Source organism: Sus scrofa, chromosome 1, assembly GCF_054392235.1.
Source record: "Sus scrofa isolate SSC_HxYL_T2T_F1_AM1 chromosome 1, Sscrofa_HxYL_maternal_Yorkshire_Landrace_v2.0, whole genome shotgun sequence".
NCBI classification, from domain to species: Eukaryota; Metazoa; Chordata; class Mammalia; order Artiodactyla; family Suidae; genus Sus; species Sus scrofa.
The window spans coordinates 138,528,941-138,552,357 of record NC_139383.1 but is presented as its reverse complement, the minus strand read 5'-3'; the positions used below and the strand labels follow the sequence as shown (position 1 = coordinate 138,552,357).

Sequence of the window (23,417 nt, the reverse complement as noted above, 5' to 3'; positions counted from 1 at the left end):
AGAGTCCAGCCTTGCAAAGGCAAAGGCTTCCTGCACAAACATGCCCCCTTCTGGCTGGGGCTGCCCCCAGGTGGGGCTTCTCTGAGTGACCCTGAGTGTTCTCTAAGTCTTGGATGTGATTCAGGTGTGGGAGATGCTTCTGGTGCGTGAAAGGTGAGGAGAGATAGCGAGTAGGGCGGAGAAAACACCAGCCTTCCTCTACTCATTACTCTTAGGGGGTCTTCCCACCCCAAATGGCAGGGGTAGGAGATGCAGGACAGAAAATCTCAGCTGGACAGACTGATGGGAAGACCTGGGTCAAAGACATTTCCCTGAGAAAAGCCTGGGTCCTGAGACCTCCCTGGGCTGTGCCGCATTACTCACGTTTTCTCCATGAGGAATTCCACGTCCAGCTCCTCCCCTCTCTGAAATCAAAGATGAGCAAGCTGTCAACATACACATGTGTCTTGAGAGTTGACACATCTCCTTTACGTGCGTTATCTCATCCTCTCAAGCAGCCTCTAAGAGGCCCGGTGTTACAACCCTTGCCACTGTACAGATGAGGAAATGGAGTCTTAGGGAAAGCTGGGCCCCCTGCCCCAGTTCCCCGCAGCTAGCGGAGAGCAGCTGTCCTGCCCGGCAATGCCGAAGAGGAAGGAGAGAACACAAGGCAAAGAAGCTTGAAGATGCCCGAGGCCCTTTCCGTCTTCCTCCAGAAGGTGGGGGCTACAGATCTCAAAACTCAGGTCCTCCCCGCCCCCCTGGGGGCCGCCTCCTGGAGAGTGGAGATCTTCATCACCCAGGCCCTGGGCGGGTGGGGGTTGGGTCAGAAGCGGTGCGCAGGAGTGATGAACCCGCCCCCACCCAAAGGGTTGGTCACCCTCAGCCGTGTCTTGTGATGGAGGAAGTTTTCCATCACCCCAAACCTTCCTCCCCCATTAGGTGATTCAGCCGGTAACAGTCAAGCCTCCTCTCCTATCCAAAGGTAAATATCTCTGGGCGGGGCTTCCGGCTTTCTGCAAATGAGTTCAACGCGGCAGCGTCCTAACAGCTGGGAGAAACTGGGCAACTTCCTCAGCCTGGAGCTGCGAGGTGGGGCCGGTGGAGCCCCCCACCCACCTGGGGATGCTGGGAGAACGTCTTCCGCAGCAGCGTGCCAGGGAGGACTTCCGAGATGTCATAGAGAACCTTGAAGCAAGCGTCATCCTCCGTGACTGGGTCCTCGTCGTAGATACTCAGTTCCAGAACATTCTAGGGACCCAAGAGCCGCAACTTAGCACATTATTAACTCATAGCTCTGGCTCACACCTGTTGAATCCTCACGTAATCCCCAGGGTCGGAAGGGAGTACTGTGCCTCCACACCTTGTAATTCAAAGTAAAAGTAATGGTGAAGCCTAAAAGCAGTCGAAAGGAATGTCTGGAGTTCCCGCTGTGGTGCAGTGGGTTAAGAATCCAGCCGCAGTGGCTCGGTTCACTGCAGAGGTGCAGATTTGATCCCCAGCCCAGTGCAGTGGGTTAAAAGATCTGGTGTTGCTGCAGCTGTAGTGTAGGTCACAGCTGTGGCTTGGATTCAATCCCTGGCCCAGGAACTTCCATATCCCATGGATAAAGACACTAAGGGAAAAAAAAAATCCCCCTGCTAATTTTTGTTTTTATAAAGAATAAAATTGTTTCAAAGCGTTCCCCCACCCTTCCTGCCACTAGCTGCTCACCTGCTTTGCTGGGGCTCCATAGGTACTGGGAGTCTTCGTACATTGTGTCATGTAACCTCCCCACAACCCAGTTAGAAGGGACTCTCACTGCTGCCGCTGCACTGAGGGGCTTAGGGAGGCCCAGAGTCTTGCTGAAGCTCGGGCCACAGCAGCTAGTGGGCTCATATATTTTCCCGTACATCTAAGCTGAGGCACAAAGACACCCCCTACCCAGTTTCTCTGCCTGAGCCCAGGAGGACGGTGTGTTCTACCCCAAGAACTCTCCCTCCTCTGTGTGTAGGGGACAACCTGTCCTTGGTGGGTGGCCTGGCCTTTACCTTGACCTGACTCTGGATCAGGAAAGTGAAGGTCTCGTTCCATACAGGATGACTGCAGTTGGTGACTGTTTTGGTCTTAAACTTTGTTCCAGCTGCGGTTGGCAGCTGAAGGGTCACATAGGGGTCTGCCTCGCTCACTGCCAACATCAAGGGGAAAAAAAGAACGAAAGAAAAAAGAGCCTTGCCAGGTGCCTCCCAAGGCCCCACAGCCTCTGTGGGCAGCCCAGGCCAGCCCAGCCCCAAGGCACTTGTCTGGGCCTTTCCCACAGGACCTGGTCGTCCCTATACCCCAGGAGCCCAGGACATAGTTACTCACACAGGTCAGCCCAGCCCAGGCCCCGCGCCTCCAGGATCCTCACAGTGAGCCGCCAGCAGGTAGAGGCCTCCCCCTGGAGAAAAAGAGCAGACCATCCAGTCATCCTGCTCAAGAGCCCCACCCACTGGTGCCGAGGCTTCTCCTGAGCTGCTTGCTGATGCTGCAGGTGTTCTGGGGCCAGGTGGCCGTTGCCCACTTCTGTCCATGGGGCATGGTCTCGGGCCACCGCAGTCAGGGAATGGCAGGCCATGTAGAGGGTGGAACCTTGGGACCCCCTCCCTTCAGGGACAGTGTAGTGGTGGAGAAAGCGGGAAGCAGAGGACCAAGGAATGGCCACCACCTTGGACATGTCAGTTTGGGGTCAACCACCCCCAGAGCTCCCAGGGAGGGTGGGCCTGGGGTGAAGCATGTGACCCCACTGCCCAGCGTCCCCCCAGACCTCTGGACCGGAAGCAGACATGTGAATCCAGGAGGCTGAGCCCTGGGGAGCCCAGTGCCCCATGCTAGCCTCAGGTACACACCCCTACTGGGTGTGCATTAGAACCTCAAGGGCATCAGGCTGTTGGTGTTCCCGTTGTGGCTCAGCAGGTTATGAACCCGACTAGTATCCACAAGGATTTGAGTTCAATCCCTGGCCTTGTTCAGTATGTTGAGGATCCGGCCTTGCCCCAAGCTGTGCCGCAGGTAGCAGACAAGGCATGGATCCTGCGTTCCTGTGGCTGAGGTGTAGGTTGGCAGCTGCAGCTTCAATTCAACCCCTAGCCTAGGAACCTCCATATGCTGTGGGTGCAGCCCTAAAAAAAAATAAATAAATAAAAAAAGAGAGAGAGAGAGAGAGAGAGCATCAGCTGAGCAGGTGTTGAAAGTATAAAGATGCTGGCGAGGGCATGTCAGCCCACAGACAAGCCCAGGAAGAATGAAGAAACAGTGAGCAGAAGCTGGAAGAGGCCAAGAAGACTAGCGGAGTTGGTGGCAGGAGGAAAAGCAGAGGGCAGGTGGGGGTGAGGCTGAGTCTTGCGGGGATAGGGCCCTGGGGTAGGGGTACCCTCAAACCCCTACTGCTGAGGCCCTTGGCACTGCTGGGGTCCAGGGAGCCCTTGGGTGGGTTTCTGTTCTCCCTGAGGCCCCACTGGGTAGCTTCTTCTGGGTACCCTGCTCACATTTCTTATAATAAAGTCCTCTTGCCTGAGACACAGGCAGCACCACGCTCGCATGGTGGATGTTCAACATTGCATGGTTGGGAGACAGCGCTGTAATGAAACCAAAGCTCTTTCCCACTCTGCACCCTCCCATGACCAGTCTTATTCCCGAAAGTCTCGCCTCTCACCGGGAACCCGTCTCTCCTCTGCACAGGGACCGCGTGCCAGGGGCTGGCCCAGTGTCCAGGACCGGCTCTCTATGCCCCCACAGGGGAGCTTAAAGAACAGTGGGCCAAGGCAAAGCCAGTCAGGCTTATACCCCCACCCCCACCCCTCTCCCTGGGTCCCTGTGTCATCCCTGTCCTGTGGTTTCCTGCTGAGTATCTTTGTCATCCTTGTCAGCTCCCTGGCTGACACGTGACTGTCCCAGCAAGGCAGACTTGTTTCTCTCTTCATGAGGATTAATGCCAGTGACGCAGCAACATTTTAACTCTATAGGCCTTAAGCCAGAAGTTGTAGGTCACGGGGACTCAGTGACATTATAGACACCTGCCTCTGTTCCTCCCAGCACCCAGATTCCATCACCACCCACCGCAGAGACGGTGCTGGCTAGGACCTGGGTTCCTGTGAGGAGACGTGCTTCAATGCCCACTCTGAGCCAGGGGGGAAGGCAGAGGCGGCGCAGTCCCTCCCTCCTCAGGGCCAGGGCCGGTGGGCTGCTCTAAAGTCACTTGGGGCTATTGAGAATCGAGTCCCTGTTGCTCACTTTCCAGCCAGCACCATGCCCAGTTAGGTGCCCCTTTCCCCCTCTGATCACTGAGAGCCTCTCACCCACAGAAAGCCCACCATTCCCTGGAGGACACTTTTTCTAGGCTGAAGCCCCATTCTCCTCACCTGCAAGACCGCCACCAACACAGAGCACCCAGAGGATGGGCTGTGACATCATTACAGTGACTGGCCATTGCTGGGGCGAAAGCACGGAAAGGACGAAGCCAGGCTCCCCACCGGGTTGTCTGGATCTAAACCCTGATTCTCTGCTTCCTTGCTGTGTGACCCTGGACAAGTCACTAAACTTCTCGGTGCCTCTGTTTTCCCATTGCAGTGGGACAAAGAATAGGACCAACCCAACCCAGTGTTCTGAGGCTGAATGTGTGAATGCCTGTAGAATGCTTAGCAAAAAGTAAGCAGTTTCTAGATAATTGCTCTTGTTACTAATTATGAAGCACTTGTGTTTCTGGATGCTGTACTAAGCTTATTACATATTTGAACTTGATTTATCTTCCACACTCTTGCAAGATAGTTCTTTCATTTCCACCCATTTTATAGATGAGAGAATTGAGCCTCAGCAAGGTGGACTTGCTCTAGTTCCCAGAGTTAGTAAGTGATATTGTTAGGATTCAAACCCAGGTCTTCAAGGCCAGAGCTCCCACCCCTGTGTGGTTCTGCCTTCCTGGGACTTTGCTTCTTTGTAAAAGCCCTTTCCCCCTCTGCCCTATGAGTAACTAGACCTTAGAATATCAGAGATTTGTTTTAGACAGATATGATGATTGAGCCAACTAACATGTTAACTGATAGGATTCTTTTCTCCTGAGGGCTCTGGGACTCACCCTCCCTGTGGAAAGACCCTCCCACCTGAAATGCTGCCTTCATCACGACTGCCCCAGATGCCCATGGAGGGGCTCCCCAGCAGCGCCCCCCACCAGTCGGTTTTCCTACAGGATCCTGGAAGCACCTCTCTGCTGAGAGTCCCAGCAAACCCCGCCCCCGCCCCTTGCAAGGCCTCTCCTCCATGACTCAGTGCTGGCCCCTGCCCATCACGAGGGATGTGACCCAAGGAAGCTTGAGGGGGCTGCAGTCCTCAGAGGAACTATGACCATGAAGTCTTCGCCGAAAGAGGAAAATGCATGGGCTGCCTTTTCCCTCTACCGGGATTCAGTGACCCACCGTGGAGCAAAGCGAGGAAGTTGAGATATCAACCGGTGGAAGCTACGGCCACAGCCTTGGGCCCTGCACCTTCTGGGTCAGGCTGAGCTGATGCTCTCAGACAATGCAGGTGGCACTTCCCAGACCTAGTTCTGAATGCCCGGCCTGCCCTGCCAGCCAAGCTCCTGCTGCCAAGGCAGTCTCCAGTTCCCTGTACCAGCAGGAAGGAGGGGTGAGGCCGCTTCTGAGGCTTGCCTGCCCCGGGAGCTGACTTGAAGCTCTCAGGGACTCAGCTGGAACCATCAGGCAAGAGGCTTCGCTGGTGTATGGGCAAAATCGGGCTCCCAGGACCACTGAACCTTGAGCTTCAGTCTGGGCTGGGCCCAGAGCAGGCAGAGGGTGGGAGGAGAAGGATGCCCAGCCTTTTCTGAGGAGACGAGGAGGAAAGGAGGCACTTCGGAAAACTCAGACTCCTGACAGGAACAGCAGATGGAGCCAGGGCTGTCCAGCCCCTCTGTCATCCCTCTCTTGCAGCCTTGGGTTTCTTCCCACACCCATCAGGGCGTTCACACTGACATCTGCCTTGGGGAGGGTCCTCCAGACCTCAGGCCACATGCAGGGACAGCAGGTGTCCTGTGATGGAGTGGTCCCATCTGTCTTCCCCAGGAATCCCTGGTGCCTGGCCTGCCACAAGCAAGTCTTCTCCAGGAGCACTAGGATGAAACTGCATAAGGAGACCCAACTCCAACTGTGGGTTAAGTCTCAGGGCCAAGATCCAGGAGTCTGGCCAGTCTGTGAAGAAGGCAAATGCCTCACGACAGTGAGGTTGACCCACTTTGTGGCCACTGGGGCAGAAGGGGAGAACTGAAGAGTCAGTCCTTCTGGCCTGGTGAGGATGAAAACTATGGACAAAGGGGAAGCACCTGCCAGGGGTGAGGGTGAGCAGCTTGTAGGCCTCTTTGGCCTGGTTGCATCCCCCTAGCTCTTGGGCCCTGCAAATTATTTGAGGTGGATGAGGAGTTGGATTGTCAGAGCTCCCAAGACACACAGGGTGGTTCCTGGACTCCAGCCAGTTCCAGGAAGCCCACTGCCTGCAGCGGTGGGCTGTGGGGCTGGTGGGGTCTCCTTCTGTGACATGCAGCCACTGTGTTCTCTGACGTGGTGAGTGAGCCTTATGGGAGGAGAGAGAGGGGCTCTAAGGGGGCTGCTGCCTAGTTGTTCAAGGTGAGGACTGGTCTCCCCGGCCCTGGCTTCTATGGATGCTAATCGTCTGTCCCTCCCACCCCCATCCCTAAGAACGGATTCCCTCACCTTCTCTTCTGCCTCCTACCCTCAGCCTCTGCCTGGGCAGAGACCCCAGTCTTGGACCCAGGCCCTTCCCAGAGACCAGCATCACCTTGGTTTCAGCTCTGTCGAGCTTCTTGGAGTGCACCCTGGCCCCCAGCCCTACCCCATATGAGGCTCACAGGCTTGGTGACACTGTTACCTGGTGAGGATGGCCTGGTGGTCCCCTAGGCTTCAGTCTCTCCATGCCAACCCTTTGGCTCCACTCCAGGCCCAGCTCCTGCCAAGATGTCAGCTCTCTGGATGCCTGGCAGTGACGACTCCACTGGGATGAGACCGACTGTGAACCTGCCAGCCTCGGAGGAGCCACGATCCTATAAAGAGCCTGGGCCCCACCTCCAGGTCACTCCCTCAGCCCAGCATCTTCTCTTCCCCCAGAAGCTGAGTCAACCAGCATCTCCAGATACCTCTGGCAGGGCTCCAGGGCTTGCAGGTGGAGCATCCCTTCCAGAGCTGTGGTGTCAGGACAGCAGAGAGGGGTCGGGGGCAGGTCCAGGAATAGTGGCAGCAAGCTGGCTCCCCTGAGGCTGAGGGCAGAAGACAGGCTGGGGGCCAAGCTAGAAAACCCCTGCAGCCCAGCCCTGGGGAAGGAGAGGTGAGCACCTGAGAGCAGACAGGAGGCCAGGAGCTCTGGGGTGACAATAGGGCTGTCCCACGGGCGGGCACTAAGCAGACTCTGGAGACTGAGCTACAGAGACTCTGTACTCTGGTTCTGGGCCTCTCACCCCTTCCGTATAGCTGGTTCTAGGAGTTTAGAGGACTTCTGGTAAAATTGAATGGCAAGCTTTGTAATAAAGGTTAAGAGACCAGTCGGGAAAGTCTTATGAATATTATAGAAAAAAGCTTTGTGAAGTCATCCATTTAAACTATTCAGTATGCACAATATGAAGGGTTCTCTTGAAATGCCCTGAATTCAGTCATCTTACTGTCATTACATAATTGAACAATAGTAATTTGTTGTATGAAGCAAGTGAAACTGCTTTTTTTTTTTTTTTTTCTTTTTTAAGGGCCGCACCGGTGGCATATGGAAGTTCCCAGGCTATGGGTTGAATCGGAGCTACAGCTGCCAGCCTCCACCACAGCCACAGCAATGCTGGATCCGAGCCGCATCTGCGACCTACACCACAGCTCATGGCAACCCAGGATCCCTGACCCACTGAGCCGCAACCTCATGGATACAAGTCGGATTTATTTCCACTGAGCCACAACAGGAACTCCCAGGGGCAAGTGAAACTGAATTAATGGTAACTTACTCCAAATGGATCTAAAATGTATTATTACAGAAAGAGCTAGAAGAGAAAATTAGTAATGGTCTATGAAAAAGTGAAAAATGGGAGTTCCCTGGAGGCTCAGCAGATTAAAGATCCAACACTGCCACTACTGTGGCACCGCTTACAGCTGTAGCACAGGTTCAATCACTGGCCTGGGAACTTCTGCATGACAGGAGTGCAGCCAAATGAAAAAAAAAAAAAACAAAAAACAAAAAAACTTCAAAATGGGTATAAAATCTCATGAAAAAGTAAGGTAAAATGTAGAAAATGACAAAAAACAATTCATTCCAAAGCGGGTCATAGATGAAGCAGTGCACAAAGTCACCAGCTGGTGAGGGGCAGAACCCAGGATTATGCTCTCTGGACTGAAAGCCCTGCCCTCTCCCCAGACTGGACTCAGCCCAGCCTGGAGCCCACCCACCAGGACAGCCCCGGTCTTTGGTGGCCAGTCCCAGAGCAATCCTGGGACCACAGGAGTCTGAGGAAATACACCTCCCTGGGAACTGAATTCACATCTTCCTGAACTGATGCAGGATCTGGAAATACTCGCGGAGACTAGAGGGGCAGAACTGCAACTTCACTCTCCAAGTGATCCCTGGTGCCAGATCCCCACAGCCCTGGAGGACAAGGCCCCTGGGCTGAGCTGGCTGGACGAGGAGGGGAGCACGGTGCTGTTTCCCCATCTGTGCAGTGATGGTGTGGTAATGGCTGCACCTGAAGAAAACCATGAGATTCCTCATTCAGAGATTCTTAATTTAGGGCTAAGGCCCATGGATGGGATTCAGGGTCTTTCCCCCAGTTCCTGAAATTATATACAAAACTATATGGATATTCATGCATGTGAATGCTTCTGGAAAAGCGTCTAGAGTGGCACTGTCCAGTAAGAATTTCATGTGGCCTACATACGTCATACTAAATTTTCCAGAAGCCACATTTTAAAAAGTAACAAGATACAAGCAAAATGAATTTTAATAAACCACTTCATTTAACCCAATAGCATTACCAATTCAACATTTAATCAACATACAGAATTATTAAGGATGTCAATTGATTCAAAGAAGAATGCACAACCTGAGAATTATGAGTTCGTTTTATCCAAGGTCTTACTGAACTCTATAGCCCAGGAGAGTTATAACTCTATAGCCTAAGAGAGTTGCTTAGTAGCTCTGAATAAACTGCTCCAAAGAAGTGGGGGAGGAACCCATACATACATGAATTTTTGGGCTGGGAAATACATGTAATCAAGCATACATCTTGGTGAAAGATTACTGCTAATTACAAAGAACAGATATCTCATGGTAATGATTTTAGTCCTTTTCCGAGTATGGGAGATGCAAGAAACTGGGGTCACTGGAATTCTTCCTGAGGCAAGCATCTAACTATCTAGGGTTAGATAGAACCCCTTCATCCAAAGCACAGAGTGCCTCGACCTATTGTGTTTTTTGTCTTTTTTTTTTTTTTTTTTTAATTGTCTTTTTGCCTTTTCGAGGGCGGCTTCCCGCGGCATATGGAGGTTCCCAGGCTAGGGATCAAATTGGAGCTGTAGCTACCGGCCTACACCAGAGCCACTGCAACTTGGGATCCAAGCTGCGTCTGCAATCTACACCACAGCTCACGGCAATGCCGGATCCTTAACCCACTGAGCAAGGCCAGGGATTGAACCCGAAACCTCATGGTTCTTAATCAGATTCGTTAACCACTGCGCCACAATGGGAACTCCTATTGTGGGTTTTGTTTTGTTTTTTTTAATTCTGTATTCCTTTGAGAGTGCGGTGCTGGTGGGTGACTACAGTGGGTAGTGACTTAACCTCTGTACAACTGGATGAAGTGCAATGCTCTTTGGTCTTTTTTGTCCACAAGGAGATATTTTATGTATCTCTCATCTTAAGTCTTCCAGATCCACAGTGTCTTTTACACTTACTTTATAGCTTAACTCAGATGAGCTACATTCCAAGTAGTACCACACGTGGCTGGTGGCTACCTTGTTAGAGAGGGCAGGTCTTCAATGAGGCTGCAGAATCCTGCCAGGGTGAGAGGAGAGAGCTAGGACCCTCCCCTAGCAATTTGCCAAAGGTGCCAAGAAAAGATTTCACTTGAGCCCCAAGGTGGGAAAGAGGCAGGGCCAGGAGCAGGGAAGCAAAACTGAGGGCTTAAGTCTTGCGCATCTCCCCACCAAGACCCCAGAAAGATTGAGGCTCGGGGGGACATGATTGGGAGAGGTAAGTCAAGAAGGGTCAGAGTTCAGGGTGAAGTGACGGAAGAGAGGCCAAGGAGATTGGAGTGATCAGTCCAGTCTGAAGCAGGGCCAGAAGGCACAGCTGGCCTTGGCTGAGGCCATAGGTTGTCCATCTAGGCCAATGGCACCCTCAAGGGAGGGACCTGTCCACGGGGCCCAGCAGAGTAGGCCCTGCCCAAGCTGGAGGAGGTCTTGGGCACCTCCAGTTCCCATTCTGTCACCACTCTCTCCTCTCAAAATTTGCTCTATGCTCACAGTAAATGAACATCTATTTTTTTCATTCTGCATGCAGAGCTCATTTAATTTTCCCAAATGTTCTCTGCAGAACCAGCCCTCCCCTCACTCCAAGGCCCTTGGTTTGGGGGGGTGTCACTCCACCTCCAGCCGTAAGAACCCAGCAAATGGCTCAGACCAGGTGATCGGTTCACTGGACTCAGGACCCAGGCTGGTGCATGAGGTACGGAAAGAGGTGCTTCGTCTTTCCTCCTGGATGTGAACCCGGGAGGATGTGAAGCTGGAGCTGCTGAATGCAGCCATCTGTCCACCAGGAGAAGCAGGCCTGCCAGAAATGAAGCCAGTGATCACAGGTAGCACTCAAACTGTGTGCTGGCAGGAGTGGCTTTACAGTGAAGCTAATGATGCTCAAGACAGGTCCTGCCATGAGAAGACCCCAACAATAGGTTCTTGGGACCATTCAGACAGGTGAGTAAAATCTACAAAAGTCAGTGACTTTAATGACAGTGGTGAAGACCACTGCCTCCCATTCTTTTCCCTCCTCTGTTAGTATTGATACCACTGTGGTGTTTTGGGATCTGGCTAAGGAGAAGTTAGGTTAGAGATACATACGTTTAATTTCAGTTTGGTGGGACATAGTTATACAGTTTGCAGTCGGTTTCTTGTAGAGTGAAGTGGGTGCCAGCCATGCTGGTTTAGAAATAGTTTTCAAAATATGCCTACCACCCTCAGGGCCAATTCGTCTGGCATTGTGCAAGGCAGACAATATACTGTTGTCTAAGAAGACTAGGAAAAGACACAAGCTCTGAAACACAAAGACCAAAACCAGTCTGTGGAAAATTCATCCAATCGTGTGGAAAATTCATCCAATCGGACACACAAAGTCCTAAATGGAAGATTTAGTTTTCATTTGAAATGTGATCAAAACAGAAGTTCCCTCCTGAAGGAGATGCTTTCAATCACATCTTAAATGCTTTTTTTTCTTTCTTTCTTTATCTGATGGAAATGTCAAGAAATAGAAGTTATCAGAGTCCCCATTGTGGCTCAGTGGTTGTGGCTCAGTGGTAATGAACCCAAATAGTGTCCATGAGGATGCAGCTTCCATTCCTGGCCTCACTCTGGGCTAAGGATCCAGCATTTCCTTGAGCTGTGGTGTGGGTCCCAGATGAGGGTGAGATCTGGCATTGCTGTGGCTGTGGTGTAGGCCAATGGCTACAACTCCGATTCAACCCCTAGTCTGGGAACCTCCATATGCTGCAGGTGTGCTCTAAAAAGAAAAAAAAAAAAAAAGTTATCATAGTCCTGTAGTACAAGTAGCTGGCATACCTACGATAGCTCAGATGTGAGAGAAACTTAGATTTTACTTTTTGATGACTATCTTTAGTGTACTTAAGTTGATTTTTCTTATTTGTTTGTGTATCAACTGTAGATTTTTGGTTTGCAGTTATTCTGAAGTTTTGATATAAGAGTCTATATATATATACGAGATTGTTTTAAGTTGTTGGTCTCTTAATTGCAAGTGCATCTCCAGTGTCCTGCATTTGTACCCTTCTCTTCTCAGGATTTCTGATTTTGGTGGCATAATTGTGTGTGGATGATTTCGTATCTTTACTGTATATGTACCTTTACTGGTAAGCCTTGTCATTTGTGGAATTTTTGTTTCCTATTGTGGCCTTTTCTTTTCTGTCTAGAGAAGTTCCTTTAGTATTTGTTATAAAGCTGGTTTAGTGTTACTGAATTCTCTTAGCTTTTGCTTCTCTGTGAAGCTTTTGATTTTTCCTTTAAATCTGAGTGAGAGCCTTGCGGGTAAAGTAATCTTAGTTGGAGGTTTTTTCCTTTCATCCTGTTAAGTATATCATGCCACTCCCTTCTGGCCTGCAGAGTTTCTGCTGAAAAATCTGCCCATAACCTTATCGGGATTCCCTTGTATGTTATTTGTTTCTTTTCCCTAGGTGCTTACGAGATTTTCTCTTTGTCTTTAATTCTGGTCAGTTTGATTAATATGTGTCTTGGGGTGTTCCTCCTTGGGTTTATTTTATATGGTACTCGTTGCGCTTCCTGGATTTGAGTGAGTGGTTCCTTTCCCATGGTAGGGAAGTTTTTGGCTATTATCTCTTTGAGTATTTTTTCTGTCCCTTTCTCTCTCCTTCTGGCACCCCTATAATACAGATGTTGGTGCGTTTAACGTTGTCCCAGAGTTCTCTGAGACTCTCTTCATTTGTTTTCAATCTTTTTTCTCTTTTCTGCTCTGCATCCATAATTTCCACTCATCTGTCCTCCCGCTTGCTTATTCGTTCTTCTGCCTCCTGTATTCTGCTGTTAGCTGCTTCTAGTGAATTTTTTATTTTAGTTATTGTATTATGCATCTCTTCTTGTTTAAGTTTTATATCTTGTATCTCTTTGCTCAGTGTTTCCTGTAAGTTATCCATCTTTGCCTCCAGTTTATTTCCAATGTCTTGCATCATGTTCAGTATCAACAATCTAAAGTCTTTTTCCTGGAGACTGAGAATCTCCTGAGCACTTAGCTGTTTTTCTGGAGTTTCTTCTTTCTCCCTCATCTGAGTTATAGTTCTCTGTCTTTTCATTTTTATAGGTTTTTGGTATGGTGACCTTCTTACAGATAATAGAGTTGTAGCCTCTCTTACTTCTGGTATCTGCCCCCCTTGTGGCTGAGGTTGGTACAGGGGCTTGCTGTAGGCTTCCTGATGGGAGGGACTGGTGCCTGCCCACTGGTAGGTGGAGCTGATTCCTATCCCTCTGGTGGGTGGGGCTTGTCTCTAGATGAGATTAGGGGCATCTGTGTGCCTGGGGCGGGGGGCGGGGCGGTTCTTTAGGCAGCCTGTTTACTGAGGGGCAGGGCTGTGATCCCACCTGGATTGCTGTTTGCCCTGGGGCTTCTCGGAACTGACGGGTGGGGCTAGATTTTCCCAAAATGGCCACCTCCAGAGAAAGGCACACTGCTGAATATTCCCAAGAGCTTTGCTTCCAATCTCCTTTCCCCACAAGCCACATTCACCCCTGTTTTCCCAGGAGGTCCTCCAAGAACTGCAGTCAGGTTTGACTCAGATTCCTATGGAGACCTTGCTTTGCCCTGGGACCCAGTGCACGTGAAGGTCTGTGTGCAGCTTTTAAGAATGGGGTCTCCGTTTCCCCCAGTCCTGTGGAGCTCCTGTGCACAAGCCCCACTGGCCTTCAGCGCCAGATGCTCCAGGGGCTCTCTCTCCCAGTGCCAGATCCCCAGCCGTGGGAGTTTGATGTGGGGCTCAGAATTCTCACTTCTAGGTGAGTCTCTGTGAAACAGTTACTTTCCAGTCTGTGAGGCTTCCCACCTGGGAGGTATGGGGTTGCTTATATCACGTAATTGCCCCTCCTGCCTCTTGATGTGGCCTTCTCTTTGTCTTTTGGAATAGGATATCTTTTTGAAAGTTTCTGGGTCCATTTGGTTGAAGATTGCTCAAGATTTGGTTGTAAATTTTGTTGTTTTTACTAGATTTTTCTTTTCTAAAATTGGTTACAACAAGGTCTTTTGTCCTCAATATGCTCATCTAGAACTTTGTCCCTCCCCCATCAAGGGCTGGAGGTGCTAACTAATAGGATGTAAAGAACTTGACACGGCTTGACTGAGGTTATGTCACAAAAGGTGATGCAGCTTCTCCTTAGGGGCTGGAGCCCTCCCACCGACAGCCACTGTTAACAGACGGCTAAGTCCCTGAGCTTCCACACTGTGATAAAGTCAGGCCACCCAGAGAGGCCAGGAGTCCTTGTCTATAAGTGCTCTCAGCACCAGTCCAGTCCTGGGGATGCATGAGCCTTCAGAGGCTCCCAGCCCTACTACTGAGTCATCTGCAGCCTGTGTCCTTTCTGAATTTCTGACCCACAGAATCTGTGAGCCTAACAAAGTGGTTACTGTGTTATGTCATGGAGCTTGGAACCCTCTGTTACACAGTCGTGTAATTAAATCAGAGGTTTTTTCAAATTTGGTAACAATCCTAAAGTTTTGCCTGCCACTACCAATGAAGAGCTATGAAGTGGAAAGAAATGATCAATATCAACAATTATTAACTATTAATAATTTAATAACTAAATTTTAATCAAACAGGTTGGGGGGGATATTGTATTCTATTTGCTTTAAAGAAAATTATATTGGGAGATCTCTTGTGGTGTGGCAGGTTAAGGATCTGGCATTGCCCCTGCAGCAGCTCAGATTGTGGCTCAGGCCTGGGTTCGATCCTTGGGCCTGGGAATTTCTGCATGCCATGGGCCTGACCAAAAAATAAAGAAAATTATATTACAAAGTTGCTGCTGAATAAAGAGGCAGTAAGGGACTATGAAACCAAACAATGAAGAAAAAGGAATAGAGGTTAATTAATAAAAATATTTTTCCTGAAGTTCCCTTCCTGGCTCAGTGGTTAAGGAACCCAACTACAATGATAAGGATTTGGGTTCGATCCCTGGCCTCGCTCAGTTGTTTAAGGATCCAGCATTGCTGTGAGCTGTAATGTAGGTTGCAGACGCGGCTCGGATCCTGTGTCACTGTGGCTGTGATGTAGGCTGGTGGCTACAGCTCCAATTTGACTCCTAGCCTGGGAACTTCCATATGCTGCAGGTGCAGCCCTAAAAAGACCAAAAAAAAGGATTAAAAAAAAAATTGTTCCTTTCAAATTTTTTGTGATAATTTGGCATTTGTCAGTCTTTTACAATTTGTGTTTTTACGTGATTTCTTTTATCATTCTAAATAAATATTCACTTTCTTATATAATTTTGTATCAACTTGTATAAACTTCAGGCTCCATAGACCATGGATCTAATCTGTGTGTCACACTGTTCAAAGCACTTTATATAACATAAATATATAACATTTTTATTGATTCCTCAAATCCTATGAGGCAGGTATTATTATTATCCTCACTTTAACAATGAGAAAACTCGGGCAGGAATCAGTTGAGGAACTTCCCCCAAGTCAACCCAGGCAGTGCTCTTCACCACCACTTCCAATATCTTCCCTCTGTGGCAGAAGTGCAGACAAGAGGGAGTACGAGAGAGTCCCTGGATCAAGCCTTGCCTGAAGGAGTAAATCTAGTTCTGGGTTTCTTATTTGGGTCTCAGCCCTTCCCCTTCTGTTTTAACTCTGGGAAGGAAGGTTCAGTCCCTCCCCTCCCTTTACCTTTCCCCCAGAATAGCACTCGATGACAATGTAATAGAGGAGAGGAAGTACTTACCAGGGTGGAGAAGGCAACAGAGCTGATACCCAGCTGCTTCTCAATCCAGGAAAAGCCCTGAAACAGGTTGTGGGACAAGTAGCAAGATGTATTGAGTGAGGAAGGGATGACACACACACACTTCAGCATTCAGCACTAATTATCATGTCAAGATCAAGGCACTGGCGGGTCTGTGCTCTTGCCTCATGAGGAAGTGGTTATTCATCCAGCTGGCAAGAGAGAAAGGATCATTTTCTGTCCATGACTGCTTGTGACCAAGCAGGAGAGAAGCATTTGCCCCTGCGCTCATTTCAGGGCTATTAGAAAGGATGAGCCTCTCTCTCAGCAAGGTGCAAGATGCCAACCAGCTAGTCCATTCATCCATCCAACAGCTATTTATTGAGTGTTTACCATGTCCCAGACAGAGAGCTGACTGAGTGGAACAGGCCTGATTCCCATCTGAGGAAGTTTCTGTCCAGTGTACAGTCTGCCTTCCTCTCCATGTTTCTCAGCCAAGGCAGCACATCAGTGTTTCAGAACCCAGGGAGTTACACTGTAGGCACTGGAGAGCTGGGGCGGGTGTCTGACCCAGAATAGTGAGTAGTTCCCAGGCTAGGGGTCGAATCAGAGCTACAGCTGCTGGCCTATACCACAGTCACAGCAACACGGGACCCAAGCCACATCTTCGACCTACACTGCAGCTCACGGCAACCCTGGATTCCCAACCCACTGAGTGAGGCCAGGCATCAAAACTGCATCCTCATGGGTATTAGTCAGATTCGTTTCTGCTGTGCCACATAGGTAACTCCAATATTATAAACAAATACTATCCAGCTAATTGATTTCTGTCTGGAGACAGTGGTGGCAAGTACATGAGTTTCAGGTAAGTTAAGAAAAAGGAGCAAATCTAAGAATCACTAATGGACCTGGACCAGTCTCTCTTCAGGATGCCTCTGCCTCCCCTAACCTGGCCTTCTCCAACTCTGCTGCGTCTCCCCGGCCCCCACTCTGCCCTCTGCCCTCCTGCTGTTTTTCTCTCTGATTCGTTTTTTCATAAATACATTGGAAATGTGTTCGAGCCTTGAGAATTTATTGTGTTTATAACTTTTATACTCTAGCTCATAATTTTAAAAAATTGGGCCCTTCATACATTTTCAAAACCCAAACCCAAACTAAACTGTTTTAAGCATGAATAAGGCCCTTTAATCATTTTTACTTCTATGGGTTGGTTTATCTCAGAAAAAAAAATCTAAATTCCAGTGGTGACAACCCCATGTCCAGAGTTTCAGGTATCCTGCTCTGTTTCCAGGAGTTCATGTGAAATCTATGCTTCTCTGTCCACCTGGCATTGATGCATCTGAAATGTGGTAGCTTTCCTGCAAACACCCAACCAACCTCAACCCTCCTGGGGACGGTAGGAGAGGGGAGGATCATGAGACAATAATTAGCTTGCTGGGGTTCAGGAGGGGTGTGGGCTACACCTCTGCCCACCTGCCCCCTTCCTGCAGCTGAGGAAGCAGCACCCAGGCTCCCCTCCAAGTGCTGAGGAGCCTTCCCACCCTCTGCTCCATGGAGGGGCCGCAGTGAGTGACCTGAGCAGGAGTTGAGAGCTGGAAGGGTGGCGGACAGGCCAGCCCCTCATCACACTCCCCAGTACCAGCTTAGCAGATATCTTGTCTCATGTAACAGGATTTAAAATATATACGTACATGTGCTTTTACAGTTTTGACCCATTCTCCTGTCTCTCTCCCCTCTCTTGACCAATGGCACCTGCTGTCAAAGCTTGAGGCAAGAGGGAAAAAGGAGCCTCCTTCTGCTGCAGGGCTTAGTGTCAACTCTCCAGAGACAGGGCTTGAAGGCTGACCATTGCAAGGAAAATAAAAGAGTTGGTAAATGTCAAGAGTTTCCTTTTTTTTTTTTTTTTTTTTTTGTCTTTTGTCTTTTTGTTGTTGTTGTTGTTGTTGTTGCTATTTCTTGGGCCGCTCCCACGGCATATGGAGGTTCCCAGGCTAGGGGTTGAATCGGAGCTGTAGCCACCGGCCTACGCCAGAGCCACAGCAACACGGGATCCGAGCCACGTCTGCAACCTACACCACAGCTCACGGCAACGCCAGATCGTTAACCCACTAAGCAAGGGCAGGGACCCAACCCGCAACCTCATGGTTCCTAGTCGGATTCGTTAACCACTGCGCCACGACGGGAACTCCAAGAGTTTCCTTTTATGTGTCATGAGCAAAGCTTTGACATGGGTCTTGGGTAGAGAGCACTTTTATCTGCCCATCCAATTTAAGAAGAATAGAGAAAAGCCCTGTACTGCCAGGAGTGGAAAGGACAAGAGGTCAGTGCTGGGGGTGGAGGGTGCACCAGTGGGAAGGGATGAGACCTCTGGATAAGAATGAGTCTCCCTTTTGCCAACCCAGAACCTTCTGATCATGGAGAAGTTCTCAATCTTTGGTGGATCACAGTGGCTTGAGGGAGTGAAAAACAGGGAGAGAGAAACGAACTTGCTCAGATCACAAGCTGCATCTGAAAAAGAGCCAGGAATTCAGAACAGGCTCTCTCACACACATACACATACATACTCGTTCACACACCCCATTCAGCTTCCAGAAGAAGGAGCCTGTGTTTGCATGGGGTGGCAGCTATGCATCTGGCCCAAATTCAAAGAGCTGAATGTGGATAATGAGACAGGAAACTGTGCACACCTGCCAGGAGCAGTCCTGCCAGCCTGGGTCCATCACCCCATAGGCTTCAGGAGGCTGAGCAGTGAAGGTGCTGTGTTGGGAGGAGGGATTCAGGGAGGCTTCAGAGTGATGAGGAAGAGAAGAAAGGACAGCAAACCAGAACGTATGTGTACAAGAGTTCCCTTGTGGTGCAGAGGGTTAAGGATATGGTGTTGTCACTACTGTGGCACAGGTTTGATCCCTGGCCCATGAAACGGAGGAAGGTAGGAAGGGAGGGAGGGAAAGAAAGAACATGTACAGATGTAATGTTAGAAAGAAGTTACACTCCATGATTCTGTGTGTACCAGGATTTTGAACAGACAAAATTAACCTGTGGTGACAAAAGTTAAAATGCAGTTACCGGAGTTCCCGTCGTGGCACAGTGGTTAATGAATCCGACTAGGAACCATGAGGTTGCGGGTTCGGTCCCTGCCCTTGCTCAGTGGGTTAAGGATCCGGCGTTACCATGAGCTGTGGTGTAGGTTGCAGACGTGGCTCGGATCCCGTGTTGCTGTGACTCTGGTGTAGGCTGGTGGCTACAGCTCTGATTAGACCCCTAGCCTGGGAACCTCCGTATGCTGTGGGAGCGGCCCAAGAAATAGCAAAAAGACAAAAAAAAAAAATGCAGTTACCTTTGGTTGGGGTTCTTTTCTGGGAGGGAAGCACAATAGACTCTTTAGAAGTGATGAAAATGTTCTATATTTTGACCAAGATGGTAGTTGCTCCAGATATACACTTATGTAAATATTTATCCAGCTGCACATCTATGATCTTGCACCTTCCTGTATAGGTTATACTCAATTAAAAAGTTTTAAATAAACAACTAGGAGTTTGCAATTGGGGGTGAGGGCAGAGAGCTAAAAAGCAAGCTGATTGATGGTTCCAAACCCTAGAAAAGCTCAGGTATCTCTAAGGGTAAAAGTGTAGATGAACCTGAAAATAGGTTGATTGGTTTCAAGCTGGCAGAAGAATCTTCATTCCACAGATCTCCTGCCTAACACCAACAAAAGATGAAAGATTTACTCTCAGGGAAGAGGAAGATTCAAGGGCAATAGGCACAGCTGGGAGCAGGTAGATTGAGTCTACATACTGAATGTAAGTCACCACCTGGACTTCTTTACACTAAGAGTGTCGCAAGACATGTTTCTTTGAAAACTCCATCTTATCCTTCTTTACTTTATCCCATCTTCATTCATTCTTTACTTTATCCAATCTTCCTGCTTGGAAAAACAGTCACAGTGTTGGTAAATGACTTAAGCTTAAGAAATGTGCCTAAAGGTCAGAGTAAAAGCTTAACCTTTTACCAGCTAAGTGGCTTTTAATGTGGTAAAAGAACTTATATAATAGTAAACAAACCCTGTATCATCCACCCATAGCCACTCCTCACTTGATCTCATCTAAAGAGCACAATAAAAGGGTGTGGTTTCTTGAGGCAATGCTCTTGGTCCCTGAGACCTTGAGCCCCCCTGGTTCCCACCTTTACTTAAGATAAATGTCTCTGTGTCTCGTTTTATGTTAACTTTTTTCCTTAAGTTCTTCAGCACCATTCCTGCTGAGCTGGTCTCAGCATAAGAGTGCTGAGAGCCAACCTTATACCTCCCCTTCCAGCACTGTTGCCACCACCACCAAAGAGAACAGAGATTCCCTTCCAGGGAAATTGAACAATAAAAGAAAAAAAAAACTATCCCTATCTTAGGTAAGACTTGTACTATGCAGTTCTAGGTCCCCATCTGATCAACCTACAGTGAAGCCCCCACTCAATCAGGTCAGATTATCCCGTACAAGCCTTCCAGACATCACTTTATTGCTTTGCTCTTAAATGTGAACACACAGCTGGAAATCACCAATATGTGAAGAAATCTTCTAACATAATGACCAAAGAGCAACAATTACAAATCAAATAAAGAGATGCAGAGGAGACAGAGACAATAAAGATAGCTGGAGGAAAACTTTAAAAAAAAGTCTGCTGTACAGCACAGGGAATTATGTCTAGTCGCTTATGATGGAACATAATGGAGGCTAATGTGAGAAAGAATGTAAATGTGCATGTGTGACTGGGTCACTCTGCTGTACAGTAGAAACTGACAACACTGTAAACCTACTATAATGCAAAAAATAAAAATCATTTAAAAATAAAAATAAAAAAATTTTTTTAAAAAACTAATTAATCTCTTTCATGAGATTAAAAAAAAATGATGCAAGAACAACAGGGTGCCATGAAGTAAAATATTCAGAGAAGGACCCCTGTATGTTAAATATATGATGGCAGAAATAACTAAAATTAATAGAAGAATTAGTCAATAAAGTTGAATAAATCTCCTAGAAGCAAAACATAAATACAAAGAAATGGAAATAGGAGATTTAAGTTAAGAAAATTTAGAGAAGCATGCCAATATCTTCCTATTAGGAGTTCTAGGAACAGATAACAAAGAAAACAATTAGAGAAATTATTAAAGAAATAACAACAGAAAATATTGCAGAACACAGAAGTCTCCAGATTAAAAAGGTTCACTGAGTACACAGAGCAATCAACAAATAAACAAACAAAAAAGATCCTCACCAATACACAGTATCAAGAAATTTCAGAAACTTGGGAATAAAAGTGCCTGGAAGAAACATAAAAAAGTCACACACAAAGGGCTGGAAATCATAATGGAATTGAACTGGACACCAACACTGGAGGTTAGAAGACAAGGGGAAATAGTCTTGAAAATTCAGATAGAAATGATTTCAAATGTAGAATCTTATTTCCAAACTGTTAGTCCAAAGTGAGAATAGAATATTGGGATACATAAAAATGCAAGGTCTCAAATTATTTTTACCTTTCTCACAAGCTATTGGCACATGGTTTCTAACCTAAAAGTGCATGGGGATCACCTGAGGATCTTGTTAAAATGCAGATTCTGACTCAGTAGGTTTGGGGTGGATCCTGAGATTCAGCATCTCTAACAACTTCTCAGGTGATGCCAATGCTGCTGGCTCATGGACCACTTTTGGAAGTAAGGCACTAAAGGATGTGCCCCCATGAAATTGAGAGACTAAACCAAGATAGAAAAAGGAAGAGCATCCAGGAAATTGAGGAGCCAACATGAAACAAGTCAAAGGTAAAATCTAGAAGGAAGCCAAAGTGAAATCCAAGGACATTACCTAAAGGGCAACCAGCCCAAATAGAGACAACAAGAAAGTATCAAAAGAAGGAGGAGGATGAAGTGGAGGAAAAAATGAAATTGATGATGAGGTGACATATTGAGAGAAGACTTTCAATGCTAGTGGAAGGTTTGAGGATGAATTAGTGACAGGAACATAGAAATCTAAGCAAATGAAAAAGTGTGGCAAGTATTAATTTCAAAGAAAACCAAAACTTAAGAGTAAAAGAAATGTAATTATATACTACATAATCACAATAACATAAACAATAAATATGGACCAAAAATCATAACAAACATTGGGGAGTTGAGGAAGGGTAGGATATTAATAAAAATTGAGCCCTCATCTTTCATAGTAGGAGGTCATAAAAATCAAGAAAAACTGGTATAAGCATGTTGTTCAGAAATATGGAGGTAAATACCTAAAGAAACAACTAATGGAGTTCCTGTTGTGGTGCAGAGGAAACGAATCTGACTAGTATCCATGAGGATGTGGGTTCAATTCCTGGCATCACTCAGTTGGTCGGGGATCTGGCATTGCCATGAGCTGTGGTATAGGTTGCAGACATGGCTCAGGTCCTGCATTGCTGTGGCTATGGCAGGCAGCTGTAGCTCCAGTTTGACCCCTAGCCTGGAAACTTCCATATGCTGTGGGCATGGCCCTAGAAAGCAAAAAGAAAGAAAAGAAAGGAAGAGAGAACTAAAAGAATTCCAAGCAATTCCCTGCTGAGTGGGAAGGAGTGGGGAAGAGAAATAATGCTTTTTCATTATAAGCTTTGCAAAACTATTTGATTTTTTTAAATTAAGTACATGGATAACTCTGATCAAAATAAAAATAAAGAAAACTATTTAAAAACATGGATGCTTTGTCATTAATAATAAACCACTTATAGTACACATCACAACTTAATTGCCACTCTCCAGTGTTTCAGGACCCAGTCTTGCACACCACAGTTCAGAGGCAGTTCATTCCCTTCAGATGCTCAGTTCCAGGAGAGGCCACATGGCAAGAGATATTTGCAGAGAGAAAAATAGCATGTTCCAGAGATGGTTCTGAAACTTCCTGACAGCTAAGAGGATATCCAACAGGTTCCTGAATAAGGTAACCCTAAGCAGTGCCTACTTTTTCTAAAAGAGAAACTTTTCCTTCCTGGGTTTCCTATTTCACTAAGTAGCAGCAATGTCCATCCAGTCACCCAATAGATTAGTCAGGATTTTTTTCAGTTCCAGGTACCAGAAGCTAAATTCCAACTGGCTTAAGTGGAAAAGCAATTCTTGCAATCCCATGTGGCTCAGGGAAGGCCCTAGGGAAAACCCAGGTTCCAATCCTACCTTCAACATTCACCATCATGCTGCGATGTGGACAAGATAATTAAATCATTTTAAGATGGAGGTGATAATATTATTGTGAATATGAAATGCACTAACGTTTTAAAGTACTTTGGACTGTCTGGTGCAGAGCGAACACTCAATAGACACGGGCTATTACTACTATAAGCTATGGTGCAGGAATCACAACAAATCTGGAGGACAAATAAAAACGTCTATCCTGGACACATTGCAGTGTAACTGCAGAACATCAAAGATAAAGAAAAAAGTATCAAAGCCCTCAGGAAAGAGAGACAAGTTTCTTAAAAAGGATTGACAATTAGGCTGAAGTGGGCTTTTCATCAGCAGTCAGAAAAGCCAGAAGAAAGCAAAATATCCTCAAAATACTGAGAAAAAAAAGTGACAAATGAGAATTTTTAACTCAGCGAAACTATTCTTTAAGACAGTATTAAATGAAGAACTCATCAGATGAAAAACAGCTGAAGTTTACCACTAACAGCCCTCACCAAGCCCTTCTAAAGATTTACTCCAGGAAGAAGGAAATAGGAC

At 47.6% G+C, this 23,417-nt stretch overlaps 1 protein-coding gene across 7 annotated transcripts in view; it reads right to left on the bottom strand.

The window, feature by feature from the left end:
* PLA2G4D (phospholipase A2 group IVD) overlaps positions 1-23,417 on the bottom strand; it is a 47,456-nt gene that overhangs the window by 16,575 nt on the left and 7,464 nt on the right. The window contains exons 2-6 of one of the 7 annotated variants that reach the window (XM_084973824.1): positions 15,692-15,748; positions 2,326-2,398; positions 2,010-2,146; positions 1,099-1,230; positions 364-404 (exon numbers count right to left, since the gene is read on the bottom strand). In XM_084973824.1, coding sequence (XP_084829950.1) covers positions 364-374 — 11 coding nt within the window. In that variant the 5' untranslated portion in view covers positions 375-404; positions 1,099-1,230; positions 2,010-2,146; positions 2,326-2,398; positions 15,692-15,748. Of the gene's footprint in view, positions 1-363; positions 531-625; positions 1,231-2,009; positions 2,147-2,325; positions 2,399-6,873; positions 7,016-15,691; positions 15,749-23,417 lie in introns of those variants that run through there. The other 6 variants (XM_021097313.2, XM_084973828.1, XM_084973831.1 and 3 more) reach the window with 6 other exon arrangements.